Consider the following 23,107-nt stretch of genomic DNA (forward strand, 5'->3'; position numbering starts at 1 on the left):
AAGTAGCATGTCATCAACAGCCTATTGAAAATATGTTATTTTCGATGACAGCTTTTGGCAGTTTATTATTAATTGAAAAGCACGGCGATAAGACAGATCAGAACATGGCAATTATCTACCGCTGAGAGAAAGTATGGAATTGAATTCCAAGTTGAAAATTACACCAGTGAAGTATCAGAACATCAAACGCAAAAAGGAGAAATCAAACAGGCAATAAAGCCAGATGCCAGCCTCTTATCCCATACAAACTATTTATCCTCATTTCAGTTAACATTCTCATTAGGAAGACAGACAACTGCTCATCTCTTGATCTGTTGTAAAGAACATCTGGGCATTATCTACTTCAATGTACCGATGTTCTTTCCCATGGAGATCAATAAAGTTGTTTATTGATAATGTAGCCCCATGAAGATTTAACTAGCTACCACATTTTTAGTTTTCAAAAGTTTGCATGGTACAGGAACAAACTGGGGGAATAGTGGAGAAATTCTGTAATATGAAATGAAAATTCATTGTTGCCACAGGCGATGCCTTGTACTCCAGCAGGTGACGTTCATAGAGGTGAACTATCCCATTTATGTAATACGTGCAGTAAATTATGCTTTTGCTGTTACAATACTAGGATGCTGTGCCATGCCAAATGGATTACAACAACCTGACCAAGAAGGTAGCATTTCGGATTTCACAGGATGGAACATCCAACACCAAGTTGAGGCTTTCAGCCACAGAGTCAGGTGTTAGTCTGCAAGCGAAGCAGTGGAGGCACAGCAAATGAATGAGGCAGGATTAATTCTAGCCTGTGTGAATTATTTTTCAGCTGCATTGTAAATCACGAGGCAGAAGCTCCAAGTCTGCCCAGACTGCTCAAAGACATCACATAAAATACTGTATACTGAAAACAGTTAAGTGGGACAAGGGGTTGAAACTACACAAGGTGACTCTCTAATTCAGCATCACATGATTGTATCATGGTGTCTCTCATTGAAGATGGTGTTTTCAAAAACGGCCCAAAGCAGTGGCAGTGTTCAAACACTGCAATGTGCTAAAGGCAACTGAGTGTTTAGTGTGTGTGTTCTTAGTCCCTTAACATAGAAATACACTTAAGGTATTTAATTGCATGTGCTTCAAACTTAAATGGATTCGTAAATCAGATGTGATGTCATTCCCCAGTGAGCCACAGAAAAGCGGAATGAGGCACATTGAATCATACATGTCAACAATTATATCCATTTGGTCCTCAGCACATTAACATTATTGTCCCATATGGGCTACAGAATGAGAAGACGTGCAGAATTTCAGCTGGTAAAAGCACAAAATAGGTAACTCATATTTATCTGTGTGTGTTGCAATATTTCATGTTAACAGTCTGACAGGCAGCACAATGCATTGGGGATGTGCTAACTCATGGCACATTATAATCACAATGAGGGATTGCGCTATGAAACAATTTTAATGGAGATGCTTTTTTAACTGATTGGGTGAGTTGATTTTTTTGTTTAATCCATTAATCACCTGCCAATGCCAAAAATTTGTGAAAAAATACTGACAAGCTACACAAGTCAACCTATCTTTCCCAGACTGTGAGCATTGTGATGTCTTCCAAATGATTTGTTCAACCTCCAGTCTGAAACCCAAAAATATGTGATAACACCAAAGAGAAGTGAATCCTCACACGGATAATGTTTGATATTTTTGCTTTCTAAATTCTTCACAAAGTCTTACATATTAAAATTGTTGTTAATACATTTCATGCCAACAAATTGATTAATCCACAGTTGAATTTCAACACACTGTCAAAGAAATCACAAGTGTGTTTTCTTCAATCAATAGTTTTCACATCCAATACACTTAACATTTCAACTTTTACGAGATAAGGGACTCTCAACAAAATGCTTATTTAACCATATAGATTAGGGTTAAAGAGATACATTTACATGAAATGGTGTGAAATGCGTGTTTTGTCCATCTACCACTGATAGAAAAGCTGGGCAGGCACCGGATGAGCACATGGGTCTGATAGCAGGCAAGCATGCAGTCAGGCAATGAAATGTTCCTTCCTCTGGCCTATAATAACTGGACAACCCATCCATTTTATCTTTGCCTCAACACAGATCTCTGACAGGGGTAGTATCATCCGACTCATTGGCAGAGATGTGTGGGAGAACCTGACAACCCCCACATACAGCCTCGGTTAACAAGGCAAAAAGTTCTGCTCCAAAGATCTGTAGGAAAAGAGAGGAAGCCTGTGGTACTGAGCACCATCCCTGCTGCTCAGTCTTCACGTCTGCATCTAATTGTGAGGCTGAGCACAGAGCTATGACACTCCAGTTGGGTACAGATTCTTTAATCTCTCCTTTTATATGACATTGTCATGTAATCTCTATCTAGCTACCCTGGGAGCAGCCAGAGAGGCAGGAAATGAAATCAATGCTGTGTCTCTGCACTGGGTGTTACTTCATTAGCATGGGCACTACAGATGTAACAGTAAATCTGATTTATGGAAGGGCGAGAACGAGAGCAGCACAGACAGACGGAGGAATTCATAATAGCAGATGATAGGGAGGGACATCCACTGTCCTGTGTTTCGCCAGTGCCTTACTGCTGTTTGACAGAGGGCACAGGGAGGGAAATAATTTCCTTTCTAACGTACATGATTCTTTCTCTGCTGCAGCAGTTGAGCATTTAGAGCCAGAGTCATGTTGTATGAAATACTATTAGCATCAGATTTTCTGAGCTCATAACTGATTTCCAGGTCCTGCACATCATGACGGAAAGTAAAGCAAAAGAAAATCTATTTACGAGAAACAGAAAAGGGAGGTAAAGTATGACCTACAGTGACTGATAATCTCGGGGCATATATTACACAAAAATCAATTTCGGCGCATTAATTTTCACTGCACTCAATGCTTTAATTTGTGGTTTTGTTTTTCCTCTCAGTACACAATTCATCAATTCCATAATACGTGCTATAAATTGCACTGCAGATGTAGAAGACAACACTTTATATCAGACAGACTAGTTAAGTAAACTGGGTTTAATTGGGTTCAGTGTTAATCTTCATTATATCCTTCATCACAATATTAAGCTGTGAGCTTAGGACTCCCAGCAGGTTTGACATTTAACAATGTTAGGCATTAGTACACACCTCTGCCTCACACCATGGGGCAGGGAAAGGTCCATTATCCTAATTATTTCCCATGAACAAATCAGTTAATAATATTCTTAAAAGGTAAAATGAAATACAATTGCACTGCCCCAAAACCAGACTGTAAAGATGTGCAATCATTCAGCCTAACGCAGCAGAGTTTAGTAAAACGTGCGGAGCGGGGTGACTAGCATTGTTACACTTTATCAAATTTAAATATTGGGCCTGCGGGGAAAATCATCAACCAACTGCCTAAATTGAACTTTCCTTTCATTAGTTAGCAATGTAGCACTGTGGGGTGCATCTGGGCACCAGCTGTGGCGCCACTCAAGACTTTAGAGGTCAATAGGTCAAGAACCTTCTGGATGGATGACATCTAATCCTACTGTTGCTATGGCAATGTTATGAAAAAAAAAAAGTCATAGCTTCTGTATCGCAGAGGCTAATACAGTTGGCTGCTCATAGCAGAGGCATTGATGTACCCGCCCCTACTCAGATCTGGAAAACAGAGATTCCAAATGATTAGTTGTGCACTCCCATGGGACTGGGAAGCTAGGAGGGGGATGTGTAATTCAATTAGTCCCACGGTTCTGCACCAAAGGGAGACAGACAGATTCATCTCATTGAGACATCCAGTATGTGCAGGCCTGGTGTGTGTACAGAAGATATTGGCAGCACATCATTAGTGCTGTTGGTTTCAATTTAAGATTTTCATTCCTTAAAAGACTGCCAGTAATGAATAAACCCTGGAACTGCAGCATCGAACAATTCCTCCGAAAATACCCTGAGCAGTTCTGAATACCTTTATCTACACAACAAGTGGCTGAATGAGAACAGCTTCTTGATACTAAACAGAGAGCAGAGCAAGCTGCCTTACATGACAAGCCAGCACCATTGCGAGTGGTGACTTGGAGCCTGAGCCATGTGTCGAGGATGCTGTCTCCAACTGAAGTTGCATACAAATCGCCCTTTCACAGCACAGCCTCCTCCACCGTCTCTCTTTCCCAGTTGGGAATTCATAAAGCTTCACAGATTCCTATAATTTATGACAGCCTTTTCCCAGGCAAAGAGAAATCAAATCAGACTGTAAATATAGTGCATGTTTCCAAGTATGAGCTCTTCACACAGAACCGTAGATCACGAATAAATGCAAGGGATCCTGACAGTCAATAAATAATAGCATCAATACTCCCATGTGCCAAAACTGCATTTGATTTTGGATTATAAAAAAAAAGGCAGAAAGTGTGGATAATGAATGAGATGCAGCCGCAACATATGAGAGGAGATGGCACCGAGCTCCAAATCAGCAACATTATACTGTTTTCAAAGACAGCCCTGCTCATTAGTATCAGACTGACCTTTGACCTCAGGCTGGCGCACACACCTGGCTATGTCATAGGACACTTTCCCGCCCAAACGAAAATGAGAGAGTGTCATCTCATGGGTATAACCAAGGAGGGGTAGCATGTCCGCTGTGGGTGGGCAGTTACCCTCCATTGGTTACAAGTCCATCAATCTCCTGTCTGAAGAAACTGAAGACTTGGTGGAGAGAGAAGCTTAACAGCTGCCACACAGAAGACTGGACAGATGGCAATGGTAGCAGGAAACTAACACCGTAGGATTTTAAAGTGCTATACAGCATCTCCATTTGAGGAAATATACATGTCTGCAAACTTAACGTTTCTCTAAGTTTAGATCTTCAGGGGGGAAAAAAGAGACTTCTCGACCTGTCCTTTGTAATGTTGATTGTTGCTGATTGTCTGGTTTTTAGCACTTTATATATTCTCTTTGAAACATTCGCAATAGCACACAGCGATCACCCCGGGCAATTTGTTCTCATCTATCAGTATAAGAATGTGTTTTTGATGTTTTCTTAATGGAAGTGAGTATTGTTGTGTGTGAGAGCCTTCTAGTAATAACAACAGTGAGCATGGAATATCTCATACATGATTACTTCAATTCAGTGATGCAGACTTGCCATAAATGTTGCATATATGAAAATCCAGGCAATGCATGGAAGCCTGAGCTGTTGCAGAATTTATAGCCCTAAACATATGAAAAATTTGCTTTGATAAAATCCCTGTATTAGTAGTCATAGGAAGATGGAAACAAAGAGCTTTCATCCGTGTCTGCTAGGCCTCTAAGTCACCCTCAAACGCCACAGAGCCAGCTGACTACAAAGTGTCCTCGTCACCTGTGCCAACTGCATTGACAGACAGATAAAAAATGCTTCAGAATTTCATTGGGGTGTTATAAAAATTCACTGAGGTGCCAGCAGCATTTCAGCCGCCTCAGTCAAAGTTGAAGCTGTTCCAACTTCCTCTGTGAAAACTCTAACACTATACTGCAAAGTGCCAAATGTAACTGTATGCTGGCATAAGTCTAAATTTCATAATTAACCTTTAGTAAGCATTAAATGTTCCTATTCCACCAGGGCTATAACACTGCATGTAGACTTAACATCAGATATATCTGATGGCACACAGCTGCTTCCTTTCTCGGCACCAAAGCACATAAAGGGCTTGGTCAAAGCTACTAAAGGCAAACATTGTCAAAGAAGCCACTGCGTCATCCAATTAAGATTTCATACAGTTATTATCAGACCAGATATTATGATTTCACAAAATGAAAAGGAGCAATTCTTACAGCTTGAATGCTGGGGAAGTGTCAGGGAAAACATGCAGGTGTCGAGTTTGCACAAAATTAAGCATTTTGAATATTATCTTGTATAAAACGCTGTCCAACGCTGTTGTGATGTATTGACCAGGAGAACATCATCAAGACAATAACAGTGTTTTTGGATGGTTATGTGACTTTGTCAACATGATTCAGAGCTGTTGATTAAATTCAACAATGCTTCTATAAATAACATAATTATTCCACTTAATATTTGTTGTGCTGTACTGGTTTTGTTCATAAGCAGGTTTAAGTGTCACAGCACAATAGCCACAGGGAAGAAATTAGAGAACAATTGACGAGGAAATCTGAATGACATGAGCTACTTTTGTTGACTGTGCCAATAGCAAGAAAGACACACACACACACACACACACACACACACACACACACACACACACACACACAGTAAGACAATGTGTCTCTTTCTTTCCTCCCCTGTAGAGGTCAGATGATATGATCCTGTCCATATTATATTTTACAGGAGGTTTTCGTCAGCACCGTTCAGTCTATTCTTCATAGTGTGATTATACCCAAAATCTCACAAGATCCAGGGGACATTCCCAAGAAATAAAGGTGCAATCCAGCTACTCAGCATATTAAACTAATCCAGCATTAGATGTCCTGCGGTATAGTGCAGAAATATAATGCTAGAAAGCATGCTGAGATAGATTATAGCTTCAGAAGGATGTTGATTTCTCCTTGACTTCAGCTGCTGCTGACACACTCACAGGAAATTGAACACAAACTCAATCAGCTCTTTGGTTCTCATTTGCCAGACAATGCATGTTCTGAACAGAGTCAACATTTATATTCAGCTCTTGTTCAGCTCTAACAACAACAGTGTACCGACAAACAAGGTTACAGTATGAAACATCAGGATTTTGTATAATTAATGCCCGATCTTAAATTAAGATCTTCTCTCCTAATGATTTTGGGCTGTCAGGCCAGGTGAGCCTATTCCCACAGCGATCATTTACGATTTATGTCGCACTCAATGCAGCAGATCAGCATAATAACTAAGGTTGCTTCAACACATTTATGAGGGCAGGTGCACGCAAGTATACAATAACATTATCAGATGTTACATGCTCTCATGAACTGTAGTTTGCTGTGAAAACTCTGCAACATATTTGAGTTCAGCCCTTCAGGCTCCGCATCTTATTCAAGCTGCACAGGTTTGGTCAGTAGGACTGAGAATTCTTTGAAATTTTCTCTTTTAATACTAGTGATATATGAAATATGAGTCCGATAGTGAAAACATAACAATACTTGGTTTATTACCTATTGTAAGAAAAAAAAGTTTTTCTTTTCAGTTTTGGTCTAATCAGGTATAGTACATTGTTTGTACTATGCCAATTCACAGCACACATCATCTCAAGGCACTATTCAAGATGTCTAAACCTCCTCTTTATTAAAATGATACATAAATAGGTAATTACTTAAAGAGACCTAACAATGTCTGCCAGTGTGACAGTGGCATATCTTATTTTTGTAGTCTTCTAAATGCAGCTTTAGTTTTTCAATCAGCACGCCATAACATAACACCTAATAAAGTTATTATAGCCAACAATTTTAACAAACAACTGCCTATTAACATTTATAGCACTCATGGTGCTACAATATAACATTTCTTTGTCTGACTACTGGTGAATATAAATCCAATTTCCTTCTCTTTTAGCTGTGTTCTGGTCTCATATATGCGGATAAAAGTGGTTCATCGCCAGCAAAATGCTCACTCACTCTGCTCGTCTGCCATTTGGTACCATGCACATGGTTTCAAGGCTTTTTCATTGAAAACTTGGGCGTGCTGCCAGCGTGGAGAAGAACTCTGAGGTTACCATTCAGAGCACATACACATCCACATTCTGATGTAATGTCATGTTTTTTTGTCCTGGGAAATCAACTAATAATTAGGAGTCGCTGCTGGAAAGTAACAAGTTTTGTTCTCCATAAGCAACATTGGAGAAGAAACTGGACAAGAATATTCAGTTCAGTCAATCTATATGAGTTCTGGTCGACTAGGGAGCTCTTCACAAAGACGCCCAGATCATGGTTGACACAGTACGAGTATATCTCACCTGTGCTAACTCTTTAAGGTACAAATGTTGAGCCAGATTCAAAATGTTTATTGAAAAAAGGCTTTTGAAGAGCATGCTATGGACTACTGAATCCATTTTATCATTCCATCTTCAAAAAGAGAGTAACTGAATGTAATCATAGATATCACTTTCCACTGAGGGTAACCAGAGATTCCCTCTGCCCTTACCACAAGGTCACTGCACTGCTGATGAGCTGAATATACAAAGCTAAAGTAACACAAATCACTTATAAAGCACAACTTCCAGGCGCTAAGAGCACTTCTGCCAGGCCAATATGAAATCTTTTCGACGAGAATGTGTCAGAGCAGTTCTTCTTTGAGACTCAAGGTGCTGACATGACACAGCCCTGAGGGGGAGACAGGGAGTGAGCAAGAGATGTTGAAAGTGAGCGAGAGCGAGTGAGAGACAGAGAAAGAGTTCTCGCTCGGTCAGCAACCCTCACTGCCTGTAGAGGATCAGGCCAGAGGACAGCGGTAATTTCAGTGCTGCTCCTCAAACAGGAGAGTCCTCTCTCACGGACAGCCACAAAAACAGCCTGACGGCTGCTGTACACACAAAGGACCTGACAGCCTTCAATTAACCTTGATATGAAACCACTGCCTTGTCAGGTTTTTTTTTTGTTGTTGGTGCTTCTACTTTTTTTTTTTTTTTTTTTAAACACAAGATCAATCGTCCCACTCAACGGTAATATCATTTTGTTCACTATATCTGCTCCCCCATCCTGCCCCTGTCCCATTGCAGCTACCCTTTGCTCTCATGTAGGCCTCTCAACCTCCAGACATTTACTATTACAGAACATCTCTTCTAAACATCTCTCTTTGAATGTTGTGAGAGTAAAACCATTTTCTTGTAGATGTTAAAAAAAAAAAAGGAAAAAAATCATTGTGTCATCAACTGATTAATGTCTTATCTGTGCTAGGGAGCAGGGCCCCTAATACTCAGCTGTATTAGGCTGTGATGTATCATTGATGCAGATCAATGGCAAGTAGCTCGATCGCTAGCACCTCTGCCCCACTGTCATTGACCTCTGCCTCCCCTAGTGCTCCTGTGAGACCTCCTGCCAGTGAAAAACACTCTCAGCATGTTGATGAAGGAGGAAAAAAACCATCACAGCCTTTGAGAAAAAGCCTCTAATGTGTTTTCTTTGTGAAACTGGTCACAAACACCCCTCCCAAGAGCAGAGCAAGCGCTCAACATACAGTGTACTGTATGTAGTGGAGTCATAATGGCTTCAGCCATTCAGAAGCAACAATGAAACAACAGCTTTTTTTTGTTTTTTTTGTTTTTGCTTTTTCTTTCAGCTTAACTTCAAATATTCATCTCAACAAAGAGACAGTTCCCTCACAGATAAACACGCTGAGCACAGGTGGCCACTATAGAGCAGTAAGAAGTCAGGCAGGTTACAACAAGGTGACTATTCACTGAGCACCAGCAGCCATTTTAGCTGAACAAAGACAAACTGGTGATACACTAAATTATATGGGTTTCTCTTACCACTAAAATCCGAAGCAGCTAGCACTGTGTTCACTCATTCTTACTATACAGAGACACAGGCAGAGAAAATTATTTCAACTGCTCCCCCCCCCCCCTTTTCAGAGGAGACTATCTGTCACATGAGCACAGGTATCACATGATCTTTACCGCTGATTATCAGTCAGAGAGTAGGTCACGTTCTTTGTAACATTCCCCTGCTCCTCTGTAAAACCAAAACAGAAATGTTGTGCCCTACAAATATTTTCTGTGGATCCGCAGCACTAACATCTTACCCAATAAAATTAGGTGGTGTTAACTGCACACCTATTCACTGAGGACATCTAATGCTGATGTAAATCTGAATATGAAGAAAAGTAATTCACTCCATTTCACAGCAGGAACCCACAGGCAATTTCAACAAAACAAAAAAGCCTTTGTCAAATTCTCACTAGCCTACATTCAAACAAGTTCAACCCTCAAAATGCACAGAGACCTTGAAAGATTAGGTGAAAGACTGTGTTAAATCAAAAACAATGAGCAAAATCAATTTAAACTAATCTACAAGCAAATAAAAGCCCCCAAAACCAGCTGACAGGTTAAGCCGACAACTGATACCGAGGGAAGCCACAGATCACAGATCTTTTAGTTTCTGCCACGAGCCAAATTTGGGAGCACATACTGTGCGCTCGGCAGTGAAGTCAGACCTGCTACGTCAAAATGACTTGTCATTTAACTGGCTGATGAGAAGTGCCATGGGCTGTGCCACTGCCTCTGACCTAAACCACAACATGCTGGCATCCACTGACCTACTTCTTGAATCTGCTTACACAATGTTGGCACAGCCTCATTGGTTTAGAGTACATGTACAGTAAATACAATGTATCAGCCACCACTACCAGCTTTGCAAGGGGTGCGTTTGATATAATACCACTTCAAACTATTGTTAGTTCACTTTACAATCGACAAAAGCATATTAATAAATGTGTGGGTTGTCACTGGAAAATTAGCTGCCTTCTTCCTTCAGTGAAAAACAACATGCTTTTATTGCTTTAGATAATAAGAACTTTTCTGCAAGTCAAATACAGTAAAATGAAACTGTTACAGGATCAACAACTGAGTGAACTGTGGATGTACTTCCTGTCTACCTAGCACACTGATTAAATGGTCAGCGTTTATTACTGCAGACAATTAAGTCCAAATTCACAAAATCTTTAATTTCAAGTGAAATCAACCTTACTAAAAAAAAAAAAAAAAAAAAAAAAAATCTAATTAGGACTGTGATTAAGTGTTAATGGCAAAAAAAAAGGCCCATGTGCATCGTCAGCTCCCACATTTTGACTGCCTGCCACATTCACTTGTTGGAGAAAAATACAGGAAACTATGAGTTCAGATTGATGAATCAGTTCAGGGGTGAGAATGGCAGCCCATTTCTGCTTCTACCTCTTGTTCTCTAGAAACAGATCTGGAGTCCAGCCAGGCCCTAAAGAGGCTGTGATCACAGAGACAGAGCCGAAAAAAAAAAAATATGTGGGAGAGATCTATTTCACTGGTAAACACCAAACCCAAAGGCTGGGTCACAGCGACAGCATGGGGTGTGTTTAAGATTCTACCTCCTACACACTCATACATTAAATATGGTTCAACAATCACATTCTCCAGTGACTCTCAAAACCCTTACTTCCCACCCTACCACTGAACATTTCCAGGGGAACTCCAACCAGGAATGGTTCTTGATGACGGAACAACTGTAACAGCTGAGAGGAAAATCACTTTCTAATGAGCAGCACGGAAAAACAAAGTTAACGCTTTGTCTTTAACAATTACTTGTTGTACCCTTTGGGTTAAAATACATACCTGGGAATGCATGACTTTGTTGTTGCTATTTACGGAACTTTTAGGATCACGTTTTAAGACTTGTGCGCTCCAGTAAATTAGGTGCAAGGCTGTGAGTGTGAACTAAAGTTGTTGTAGCAGAGATACCCTTAATAGCTTCCCATAATACAGAATCACTGTGCTAATGGTCTCTTCAATGGCTGGCAATAAGTGGGGAGAAAAGGTACCATTTAAATAGTGCTTGGTTTTAATTAACACTGCAAAGTGAAATCACAGTGTTTAATATTTCAAAAGCTTGGTGAAGGAAATGTAGAATGTAGACAATGTCAACAAATTAGTGATACTTTTTATTTTTAAATTCAAAACTGTTCTAACTTCTTTAAAAAAAAAAAAACAGGCAAATGTTGCTTTTATATTTGGGCTTTGTGAATAACCTTAAGTGTGTGGCTTAATGCAACAGTACGCCTTTATCAGTAGCGGCTGGCAGATGCACTCTGCATGTGAGCTTGTGACATTGGTGGTGCTGTGATCTAATTATATCTGTATGCTGTGTTACGTGAAAGTATACAGTAATCAGTGTAGATGACTATAATGGGCTCGACTGTTGTATTTACCGTGGACGAGCACAAGGGCTCGCATTTTGAACAAACAGGTGCCAACCACTGCTGAGATCTGTACTGTACATCGCTTCAGTACTTTTCAATAAATGAAATATCTCAAAGTACATTAGTATTTGCCCAAACTTCATCAAACATTGTTTCCATCTATTGTAAAAAAAAAAAAAGAAAAAAGAAAAAAAAAAGAAAGAAAGGAAGAAAGAAAGGAAGAAAGAAAAATTTTCGTATACATGCACATGCAATGACTATTATGGCTCTGCTAAATATAAGCACATTAGTCCCACAGACAATCCAGCTCAATTCCAGAACATAGAAAATGTACATGTCATCCTTTTAATCAAAAATTTTTAGTTTTTTTTTTTTTTAAATATAATGAAAAATTCCCAATACACGCTTTAAACCGAAGATGCTTGTATTTAGGTAAAGTGTAAACATTTATGAGAAACTGCACAGCTTTTTTATTTCTATAAGATACAGTGATTCAACAAGACCTCTATCCATCACACCAGAAGCAGACGCCTCCGACTGTCAACATCCAAAACCATTTAACTCTGAGACACAGTATGTACAACATATAGACAGAACAGCCTTCAGAGGGATGGATAATGTCAACATAAAAAAAACACTCATCTCCCATTCACTTTGCAGATGTCAACATGAGGCCAGGAGAATCTCGTTACAACTCACTGAGCAACCCGACACATCCTGCGAAATGGAATAAAGTTTTCACGTTTTTCATCAGCAGTACTTAAACACTACAGAGGAGCTCATACGGCACTTCCTATTTGGTACTTAGAAGATACATTTAACCTGCACCAACTGGTACCATCAGGGAGTACATTTTCAGTGGGGGTACTCCCAGTTGGCATCAAGCCCCCAGCATGTCAGCGATGATAAAGATAACTGAGCTGAGGCAGCTTGAAATTTCCAGTTACATCACTGAGGTTAAACATGTCACACTTGTCACACAATTCAAGAATCCTTGAAGTGACCCTTGCTATCCAAAATGCCCATCACAGGAAATGTTCAGCTGCTCTTCATTGCACCGCGGAGGGGTGAAATTGTTCATACTCCTTTGACTTACTCAGTAAATTAGTATGTCAAAGGAGGCTAATGTGGTTTGGCATTGCAAGTCAGCCCAAACACTCAGATTTGTTCCAGAAACTAATGCACTGTTTGGAAAAAAAATCTACCATGGAGAGATATGTGGGGGGTTTACTGTGCAGCCCCCTCACCCCACAGTTTACTGCATTTGAGCACAATTTCTCTCCTGTACCTGTGGAAAGTCAACCACGTGTCACAGCTCATAATAGATATGGAGCACACAAACATCTGTACGGGCAGCAGGGCCGCCTGTAGGTTAGCTGACATGTCCTTCAGTCAGTCAAAGGGTGCCCAGCCTCCCTGCTTCCTGTGTCTTGGAGAAAGTAACTGCACCACCAAGTGAGAGTGCACTCTTTATCTCTGCAAGCAGGCAGGTGTCAGATAAAAAGAAGGGATTTTTCCTACTGGGATGTGTTGGAGTAGTAGTTTTCAACCAATTGGGGCAACGGATGAGCAGGGTTGCAAACATTTTAACATTCTCTAGAAACTTGACCAAATTGACCATTACACACTGCCCACATTTCCCATCAGCCCACTGTAAAATCATTGCTGGTTACATCCCATGCATGCCGACTTCAGTCCTCACATTGTCAATGTCAGCTTTGATGTTGAGCAGGTCCAGATAACATTCAGGTCAAGTCTAACTCACTCTACAGCACATTTCTCCTTGAAGGGCAGCATTGATGCTGAAGCAGGGTCGTGTTGTCTATTTTACCTACAAACAAGGCATAAAATCCAGCAAAGCCTAAATATTTAACAAACGTAAAAAGAGGTAGGTCAATGAAATAATTTTTTTTTTTTTTTTTACCTTTGTATCTGTCAATGTCATAACAGCCAGTCACATTTTAGTCAAAGAAATCAGACTTGACAGGCTTATAATAAGGCGGCAGCTGAAGCAAATCGACCGGTGTTAAATCCAAGTAAGAACAGGGACACGGTGGAGTGGATCTCATCACAGCAATCACGCGAAAAAGCTCGTCTGAACGGTGTTAATATACATGTATATATTTTTTCCCAGCGCTTCTTGCTGAGCCAACACCGAGCGGGTCCGCCTGCCTCCCGCTGTAGTGAGGAGCAGACAGCGCGCAGGGGAACGTCTTAAAGAGGAGAAAATATAGGAACTAAAATAAAAATGTAAAAAATAAATAAATAAAATGAAGGCGAAAATCCTACCTGATGTCTGTCGCTCTTTCGCGCATGTGGGCTGACTTGGACGCAGGCTTGGCGACACACAAACACTCACTCACTCACTCACTCACACACACACACACTCACACACACACACACACACACACACACACACACACACTGCAGGCGGGTCAACTCAGCTCAGCTCTGCTCAGCCTGCCTGCCTCCTTCACGGCACCAAGCCCCTCCTAGTTCATCTGCACAGTGGAGCGATATGGGAAGGGTGCGTGTGTGCGTGTGTGTGTATGTGTGTGTGTGTGGGGGGGACATATCTATGTACCGAAAAAAAAAAGGAAGCAGCGTCACACTCACCCCCGGTGCAGGCTCATCATAAAGATGTAGTCCTCAGCAGGACAGATTTAAAGGCATCCATTCAAATTAATGCACCCGACAGTCAGTCACGTGAACGCATCACACACGCAGGACAAAATCAGAGGAGGCACCGGAGGTTTGAATGACTGACTTCGCTCTTATTTTGAAAAACGCTTCGGATTCGTGCAACTGACAAAGTGCTCGGTCTTCCGCTGTCCCACCGACTGCGCCGGCTTACATCAATGCCTCACGGAGCTGGGTGATGTTTAAACAGCGTCTCCAGCAAACTGCATCTGGAAACCTAGAGTCTAGAGCCATGCAAATTCTTCCTAGCTTTTTCATGGCTCTAGTGGAGTGGCTTGCAAAAAAAAAAAAAAACAAAAAAAAAAAAAAAAAACACAATTTTGAATCCCCGGGACATTTTTCTCTATTCAGTATTTTGGATCGAGCACTCGTGTGATTTTACTTATCTGTGTAATAATTTCAGTGTATTTAATATATCTATCAGACCAGCCGCTCACTCAGAGGGTGTACTGTTGTTTTCTAGACTTCTACTGCCCCCTAATGGAGACGGTCCATGTAAAGGCATGACACTAGAAATTGAAGTATATCTACCAACATATTAATGTTCATTATTAATAATTCATACAAATATTATAAGAAGGGTGATCATCTGTTTCTGCATCAATACTTAAAACATTTTTGCTTGATTTCCCAGTCTTCCCAGCCCAGTCACAGAAAGTGCTGACTATTCCCTGAATTCAAGTGTAGATGACAGAAATGAAATGTGAAACTTTGGCACCTTTTTATCCTGCTAACTCGTATTCATGTAGTTCTGAATAATAAATTCATGATTTTGATCCTATCACACACACAAGGCAGGCACACAGGCCCACAGTAGTGCATGGGGTGCATTTTATGACAAATAGAGACAAATAGAGACAAATAGAGCCCCCCCCCCACTGACGTCTAAGCATCTTTAGAATTCAGGACACAGAAAGACTGTGCTTGTTGAAGCAGCATATCAGACATATAAAAACAGGCAAACCTGAGACAAGTTGGTTTTTACTGTTCAAGTGTGTATTAAAAAAGTGTTTTGGGCACTATGGCTGCAATAAATGTCATGTTGTAGCTCTCCTGAGCAGGCTTACCAAAATTACACCTCTCTGTCCAACATGTTTCAGCGGCTTTGCGTCCTACCACAAGAGGGTAGCCTGACATTACAATGTTTCAGTCAAGGTTGAGCACTAAAAAAGCAACAGACAGCGAGAAGAAATACATCACAGCTTTCACGTCTTTGATAATGATGTTGCCATTTTAGAAAAATGCCAACATATGTATGTGTAATACTCTGTCCTACCAACACTGTTACACACTTCTTTAGTCTCGTGCAGTGCTAGTTGATGAGAAAAATACCTGCACCAAAAATCATTCTGAATTTCATGTCAAGTCTTTCTAATAATTATGAAGATACCTAATACTGGGATCATGGGGAAATGCTAAATTATAGTTTAAATTACGTCTAGAATAACATGATGATATAGCAATATTAGTTTTATTCAAAGATACTTTAGCATTTCTTTCAAGATGAGCTTCAATATATATATATATATATATATATATATATATATATATATATATATATATATATATATATATATAGTCAAAACTCACGCTATCTGAAAAATAGACATGTCAGAGAGTTCAAACAGTAGTACTTACCAAATTTAATTCATAACCACAACACTGGCAGATGACTGCCATTATTATCATTGGATCACTTTTTAGATTAAAGTCCTAATTGATCTGTAACTCTTTTCTCATTCAGTTAAGCGTGGCCAGCTTAATGCCTCAAACTTTTTCCACTTAGATTTAATGGCACTTCATATGTGCTAGAAGTGGTGCAGAATTATAATCTTATCAGATCACTGGGTTTATATACATGGAACAAGGTCACACACACCATCTAATTTTGGTAAATGGAAAAGCAAACATGAGTTAAAAGCCTGGCACTTGTTTAAAAACTGTTGCTCACTTTACAGGTTGTGAACTTATCTTACCCAAAGGTGCAGTGGCTACTACAGAGCCATTGAGCTCTGTTGTGGTTTGGATATTTCCATGGGAACCGGAGGCCAAGGAGAGAGGGAGGTTCCTGTTCAAGCAGCATAAAGGGGCGTGTGTTAGATTCACATTTAAACTGCCAACGTCTTTCAAACAGCCACACATTGTGCTGCTTTTGACCAGAGAGGATCTCTATCTGCCACCACAAGAGCTGCAGGGATTTGTCACAACACCCAACACCCTGGAGCCATCCCGATAACGGACATTTATTGCATTATCCAAATCTTCAGAATATAAGGTAACATAGTATTCCTGGAAAGTTAATAATTTTACATTTTATGGCACAAATTCCTTTTATAGTCATTTTGTGGTGTTTGATAACAGGAAATGTAACAAATTCTTGTGATTTTGCAGAGTTTTCCCATTTCTAAAAGAGGACCCATGTGGGCGGTGGAAAAGATCCGTGTGTCAGTGGAGAGATCAAACTTGCCCATCCCATCAGCCGAACTCAGCTTTAAATTTGGTGACATCATGTTTGGAGAGAGAGTTGATAAATCCAAAAGGATTTTTCTGTGTCCTAATGTCATCACTCCTGACAACATCCCAGAGTTCTGCATCCCCCCAACTATTCCCTCCCTGCATGAGATGAAGAGTACGGAGCAAGGCCGAACTGCTCGTGTCATGAAGGTGTCGCCTTGTGAGGGGGTTAGCCCTGAAACAGAAGTGATCCATCATGAGCCCCTCAACCCACACATTATTCAGGTGGAGAGTGTGGATGAGAGCCCTTATGACGGCTGCAGTGACGAGGAGAACACCAATGCAGATCCCCAGAGCCAGGCTGCCTTGTCCCTTCCACACTTGGCCAAGGCCCAGACGTGCTACGGGTTTTGCACCCTATTGGAGAGCCCCCACACCAGAAGGAAGGAGTCGCTCTTCCACTCTGATCCTGGCTCGTCTCCCCTGCTGCTGCCCAGGAGTCGTTCCAGCATTTGCTCCAAAGTCTCCCCTTCCACCTCACCTTCCTCCTCTCCTTCCTCTTTCTGTCTCAACAACCTGGCCTCCAGGCTGTCACCGAGATGCTACACCCTGAACTGGCAGACTGCTCTGGACAGCGACACAACTTCCTCCACTGAATCCTCTCCTTTCAGCTCCCCTCTTCTGGCCAGGTGCCCTGCCAAGTCTTCCCTCTTCAAAGGGCTTAGTCATGAACTACTGATGTCAAGGAACACGAGGAAGGCAGTGGTGTCCAGGAACAATTCCCTTTCCACAGATGAAGGCAGCTCCACAGACAACAGTCCCAATGTCATGAGGAGAGCATCAGAGGGGTTAGCCGAAGGCCTGCCTAGCAACTGCAGACTGGCACCACCCACCATCTTCCCCGTGGAGTTGACGCTAAACAGAGAGAGGATAATGAAAGAAAGAATGGTACCCATAGGCAAAGATGGGAGTCTTAGACTGTCAGCAGAGTACTGTCTGGCTAACCAAAGACTACGGGTTCGACTGATCAGTGCTGAGGGCCTATATCCTCTCTCTGTAGATCCTAAGATTATCAACTGCAGCATCAGTCTCTCTCTGGTTCCCGGAAAAGTCCAGAAGCAACGCAGTACAGTCATCAGAAAGAGCTGTAATCCCATCTTCAATGAAGATTTCTTCTTTGATGGTATCTCAGAGGAGGACCTGAGCCAACGGTCCCTTCGCTTTAAAGTGGTGAACAAAATGTCCACCCTGAAAAGAGACTATCTGCTCGGTGATTGCGATTTGCCTCTTTCTAGCATTGTGCCATTATAAACCCAAATACTTCCTTATCAGTTTATTTATTTATCCAATTATTTATTTTCATTTTTGTATTGTAAATCAAGATTTTCTAATAATTAAATTATGGAAAACACTGACTTTGTTTGTCTTTTATACTATTCAAAAGACTCTTAATTGACACATCTGTGCTGATTTATACAGGAAATTTTCAATTTCAGGGAAAGCACCATGTTGAACAAATGCACCTCCAGAAAAATAAAGAAATAAATAACAATACAGAAGCGCACACTTACCTTATTATTTTTCATAAGCAAAACCAAGCATAATAGAAAAATGATATACATCTTTTAATTCATTGGTGCGTTAATGTGGCTACAGCATCAACTGACATGAGACAACCACCATCTCATGTTTCTCCTAAGCCTGTTGTTTTCTTCCTGACCTTTCCACTGATTAAAATATCACTAGAAACCAGAAACCTTAGAGGGGAATTTTGACTATGCATAATTTTAATTACTGCTCAAAGGATTGTTTATCTATGATAGAGAGCAGACTCATGCATAACTGATACACTACAATACAGTTATCACCACATTTTATGAATATCAGTTGAAGCTTCATGAGCAACATTTTTTATAAAGAAGTTAATATTTCTCTTGAAAACCTACAAGTAATTTGGTAATATTTCAGCTCATTGAATAAAGGTTTTTCCTTTTTGGTCATGAAAAAAAAAGTTGAAATGGCACTTTTTTCTCTTAAAAGCTAGGCATGGCAGTATAAACCACAGCTCTGACAGAAAATATTATTTAAACCATTTGAATATAATTTCGGTGGCTAAAAAGCTTAAGAACTAACTAAAACAGGTCTCTACGGAGACAGCTACTCAGACAAACACTATTTATCTTGGGTACAAACAGCAGTATCTCTCGATGCAGCAGAGATACATGTTTACACAAGTGAACGTAGCAGCAGCTCTTAATGTAGACTAGAGGCAAGTATATCCTGCTGTTTTCTGCAATAAAGATCAGGCTTAAAAGCACAGACTGCCACTATAGCTCCTAGTTAAAGATTAATAGGTTTCTCAGGGCTCAGAAAAGCTCTGCAAGGGAGCAACTGCTGGTTATACAGTATATGACAAAACAACATACAGTAGTATAGGGAGATGGGAAGCATTCACAAATGCATATAAATAGCTGTAAAGCTGCTGACATTTATAATATAACCTGCTGGGAGATCGGTTCTAAAGCTCAATGTCTGCAATGACGCAAGCTTTATAATGCAAATATTTCATGAGATTTTACTGTTTGCATTGTGCCACTGAGAAAAGCCTCTGGACAAATATAGCTCATGATCCACTTTCAGTTTGAACCACGATTTCAGCAGGGCCACAAAGAACCTGCAATCCCCTCTCAATTGTTTAGATGGAAATAGGGCTTTTGTGTTACTATAATACCGGGCTTAATACACAGGCTTTTGCGTTACTGTAATACATAGCAACATATCATTATAATTTTTGACAAAGAAACCAATAAAAATCCCACACAGATGACACATTTTTCAACAATAGCCCTCTGCACACAGGATGCGTTTCCAGATTCTGCAAGGAGGCTGATACTGTTGGACACTTTTGTATCGAGTGTTGACTCAGCTGTGAAATGCCCTGTAATAAATGAGAATTACCTGTGATTCCCCTTGCTGGTCAACCACTGATAGGATTCAGAGGGATTTCCACTAATCTATCTTCATTCAAAAGAGCAGAAGCTTTGGTTTTTATATACCGCATCGGTTAGTACTGCTTTAGGACCTTAATCCATGCTGGTGCCACCCATACAAAAATGTATCTACCCACAGACACCGAATAAAAGTGTCCAATAATGACAATGATTAATCCTTGAAATCCTTGAAAACCACAGCCTCAGAAGCAACAAGATTGGCCTCACACTGCCCTGTATTGGACAAAAGCAAGTATGTGAGTATGCGTCATGCTTTTGTCATTTAAACAGACATTGCCTTTACATTTACAGAAGAAATTGTACTCCATATGTTTCTCCTTTTTTTGCAGTGTTTTCTGCTTCAAACTGATTTTGAAAGAACTTTCATTTTATCTGTAGGAAACATCTGTCTCTCTAAGAGCTGTGCATCATGAACGTGAACGCACCAAAGGGGAAGTGCACTGGCTTTATCTGAAGTGTCTGAAAACAGTTGCCTGGTAACCTTCATTTACCGCGATGCCTTTGCCCAGCTAATGCACATTTACAGTATCAAAGTAATGAGCTGGAACTGGCAACAAGTGCAGTTCAAAATTATCAAGTATACTTCAATGGTGAAAAGGTCCCTTTCCCATGTTCAGCTCACATCACACCCCTTCCACTGTTGTCTAGTTTCTTCAAATGGAAAGAGAATGTTTTCTTATCAAGAAATGTAAACCGTTCCCTTCCTCTGCCGTATCTCACTTGTCTTATTTAAAAAACCTTCCTACGTAAACGAATCTGTTGGAACCAGTTCCCTTATCTTGTTTTCTATTTTACCAGGCTCTTATATTGTGCCAAAAAATACAACATACACCTTAAAATATCACTGTGATCATGTTTGATCAATGTGGTTACCGGAATGTTCTTTACTCCACCTTCTTACGTGCGCAGCTTTTGAGATGGGGTGACAAAAGCTAGTCTAGCTCTATTGTTATTTGTTATCCACCTCCCACTGCAATGCATTATATATCCTGAAAGAAAGGCTTTGTGTCATGTTCAGATGTCTAACACCTATAGCCCAATTACGAAACGCTTTTGCCTGCACGTACACAAATGACCATTAATGAAAACTATGTTTGACTTGACTATCTAGGATATTGAACACCTATGTGCTGGAAATCCTGCACTTGATTTAAGAAATGTACACAAAATTCAATCTTGTCTTAAATATTAAACAACTGCCATCAAATGACCTAATAAAACAGGCTTAAAATATTCCATGGTGATAGAGATGTGACTGTGGGCGACTGCAGTCTCAGGGCCATGACATCACTGTTTATAACCCACTCTTCAAACAAGTGAACATTGGCCAGTCCTGCCAGCACTGAACCAAATTAATGGAAGTGACGACCTGCGTCATTAGTTTGTGTGAGGACAAATCATGACACAAGATGAAACCAGATCTGACTGAAACAGACAGACACTCTCTTTCTCTCTCTGACACACACACCCTGGTTTTGCCTGGTGGAGTCTGCAGTATATGTTTAATATATTTAATTAACTTAATTGTAAATTTAGCATAAACAGTAATTTGTTTATAAGTTATATATCATTATTATAATTTTTATAATAAGGAGTTATTCTATGTCATATAATCCTTGTGTATGGAGACAGAAACTTAGAAACTTGACTGGGCTTGAATTATCCCAATTTTTTGACCTTTTCAATATGCCAGTTTTATAATTCAGGCCATTCATTCTACCACTGACAGATTTCTTAACATCATTGTAACAATGACACAAAATAAACTTCCTGCAACATATTATCTGTATAGACATTCACAGTTTACAATATGGCCAAGAAAAAACCATGCTGCACGTAGCAGACTCATTGCTGGGACTGTGCACCTGCCTTGTGTTACAACACGTATTCAATCATTTCAGGCGCATCATGGAGCTGAGTCCAACCGTGACCTGGTTGGAACATAACAACCACACATACTGTAGGCTGGACTTCCTCACATCTGATCAGACTTATATAAACAGAACCAAGGCATTTGAAAACATTTGACCTTGCTCTGTTGCGTGTACCCTGAGACACTACACAAAGCCCTCGGTACATCATGCTTGTCTGGCTGCATAAAACAATTATTCACAAGCATGGATGCTTAGTTATTGGGTAACTTGATAGTGTGTCAGGAAGAAGTAAAAGGCTAATAATAACTTATCATGAAGCCTTGTGTAACACGCTGGTTGTGTGTGTTCATTTCTCGGTGGCCCTATGTGATTTCCCTGATCCGTCTCAGGAACAGGCACATGCTGATGGGATGGTAAATTGCATTATGACAACCAGAGCAGGGCTTGGTTAAACAGCCATTACACAGTTAGGCAAACAGTTTGCCACGAACAGGTCACGTGACAGGAAAGAGGTGTGGGGGTGGTGATGACACAGGAATAGCTAGACTTGTTGAATTAAAGCTAATTATAGACACTATATTCCAGAGCATCTTTTACAGAAATTTGACATTAGAAAAAACACAATAAGAACACAATGACAAGTGTATCTGAACTGAAAGGCTCAAAATAAACTACCCTACATGGAAGGATGACACTGGCTTACTGCCTTTCTTTTTGTGTTTTACCTCTTCCAATAGTGCCTTCCACTCCCATGGCAACGAAGCCCAGCTCTAGGGGAAACCATGGAGATCCTGCCTTTCATGTGTGAGATGCTTTTATTTCAACACATAGGTTGATAGAGGCTGTCCCTGTCTGTTTGATTCAGACGCATCTCAGCATCAGTCATGCTGCTTCTGCTTGGATCCAAAGCCAGCCGTCAATGCATTCTTCCTGTGCATCTAAAATGAAGTGGGAGGCAGGAAGGATTATGTATTGTGAATATTCTGTGCTGTTCTGAGATAAACATACTGTACAGACATATAGTTAGAGATTCAGTCAAACTTATTTTCAAGCAAGCTTCATTTCATATAGTTAATATCTCATTTTAGATCAGAGCTCCCTTTGTTCAATACAATACCCTTGTTGTCATTAAACTGGGAGTTTTGTCTGCCTGGTCAATATACAGTCTGTTACTTGATCAGGTTCCCTGAGAGAATGAGACAATGAGACACATCTAGGTCTGCCCGTGTCATTT

At 40.4% G+C, this 23,107-nt stretch overlaps 2 protein-coding genes across 3 annotated transcripts in view; one reads left to right on the forward strand and one right to left on the reverse strand.

Moving 5' to 3' along the window:
- tln2b (talin 2b) overlaps window positions 1–14,237 on the reverse strand; it is a 74,409-nt gene extending 60,172 nt beyond the window's left edge. For both annotated transcript variants that reach the window (XM_029522797.1, XM_029522796.1), the window contains exon 1: window positions 14,124–14,237. The gene's annotated coding sequence lies outside the window, so the exon portion shown is untranslated. The remainder of the gene's footprint in view (window positions 1–14,123) is intronic.
- Window positions 14,238–16,681: 2,444 nt separating this feature from the next.
- On the forward strand, window positions 16,682–18,307 carry c2cd4a (C2 calcium dependent domain containing 4A). Its single transcript, XM_029523646.1, has 2 exons — window positions 16,682–16,809; window positions 16,926–18,307. Exon 2 carries the CDS (start codon window positions 16,953–16,955, stop codon window positions 18,297–18,299), a length of 1,347 nt encoding a protein of 448 aa, XP_029379506.1. The 5' UTR covers window positions 16,682–16,809; window positions 16,926–16,952; the 3' UTR covers window positions 18,300–18,307.
- The last annotated feature ends 4,800 nt before the right edge of the window (window positions 18,308–23,107 follow it).

Source organism: Echeneis naucrates, chromosome 16 (assembly GCF_900963305.1).
Source record: "Echeneis naucrates chromosome 16, fEcheNa1.1, whole genome shotgun sequence".
In the NCBI taxonomy this organism is placed as follows: Eukaryota; Metazoa; Chordata; class Actinopteri; order Carangiformes; family Echeneidae; genus Echeneis; species Echeneis naucrates.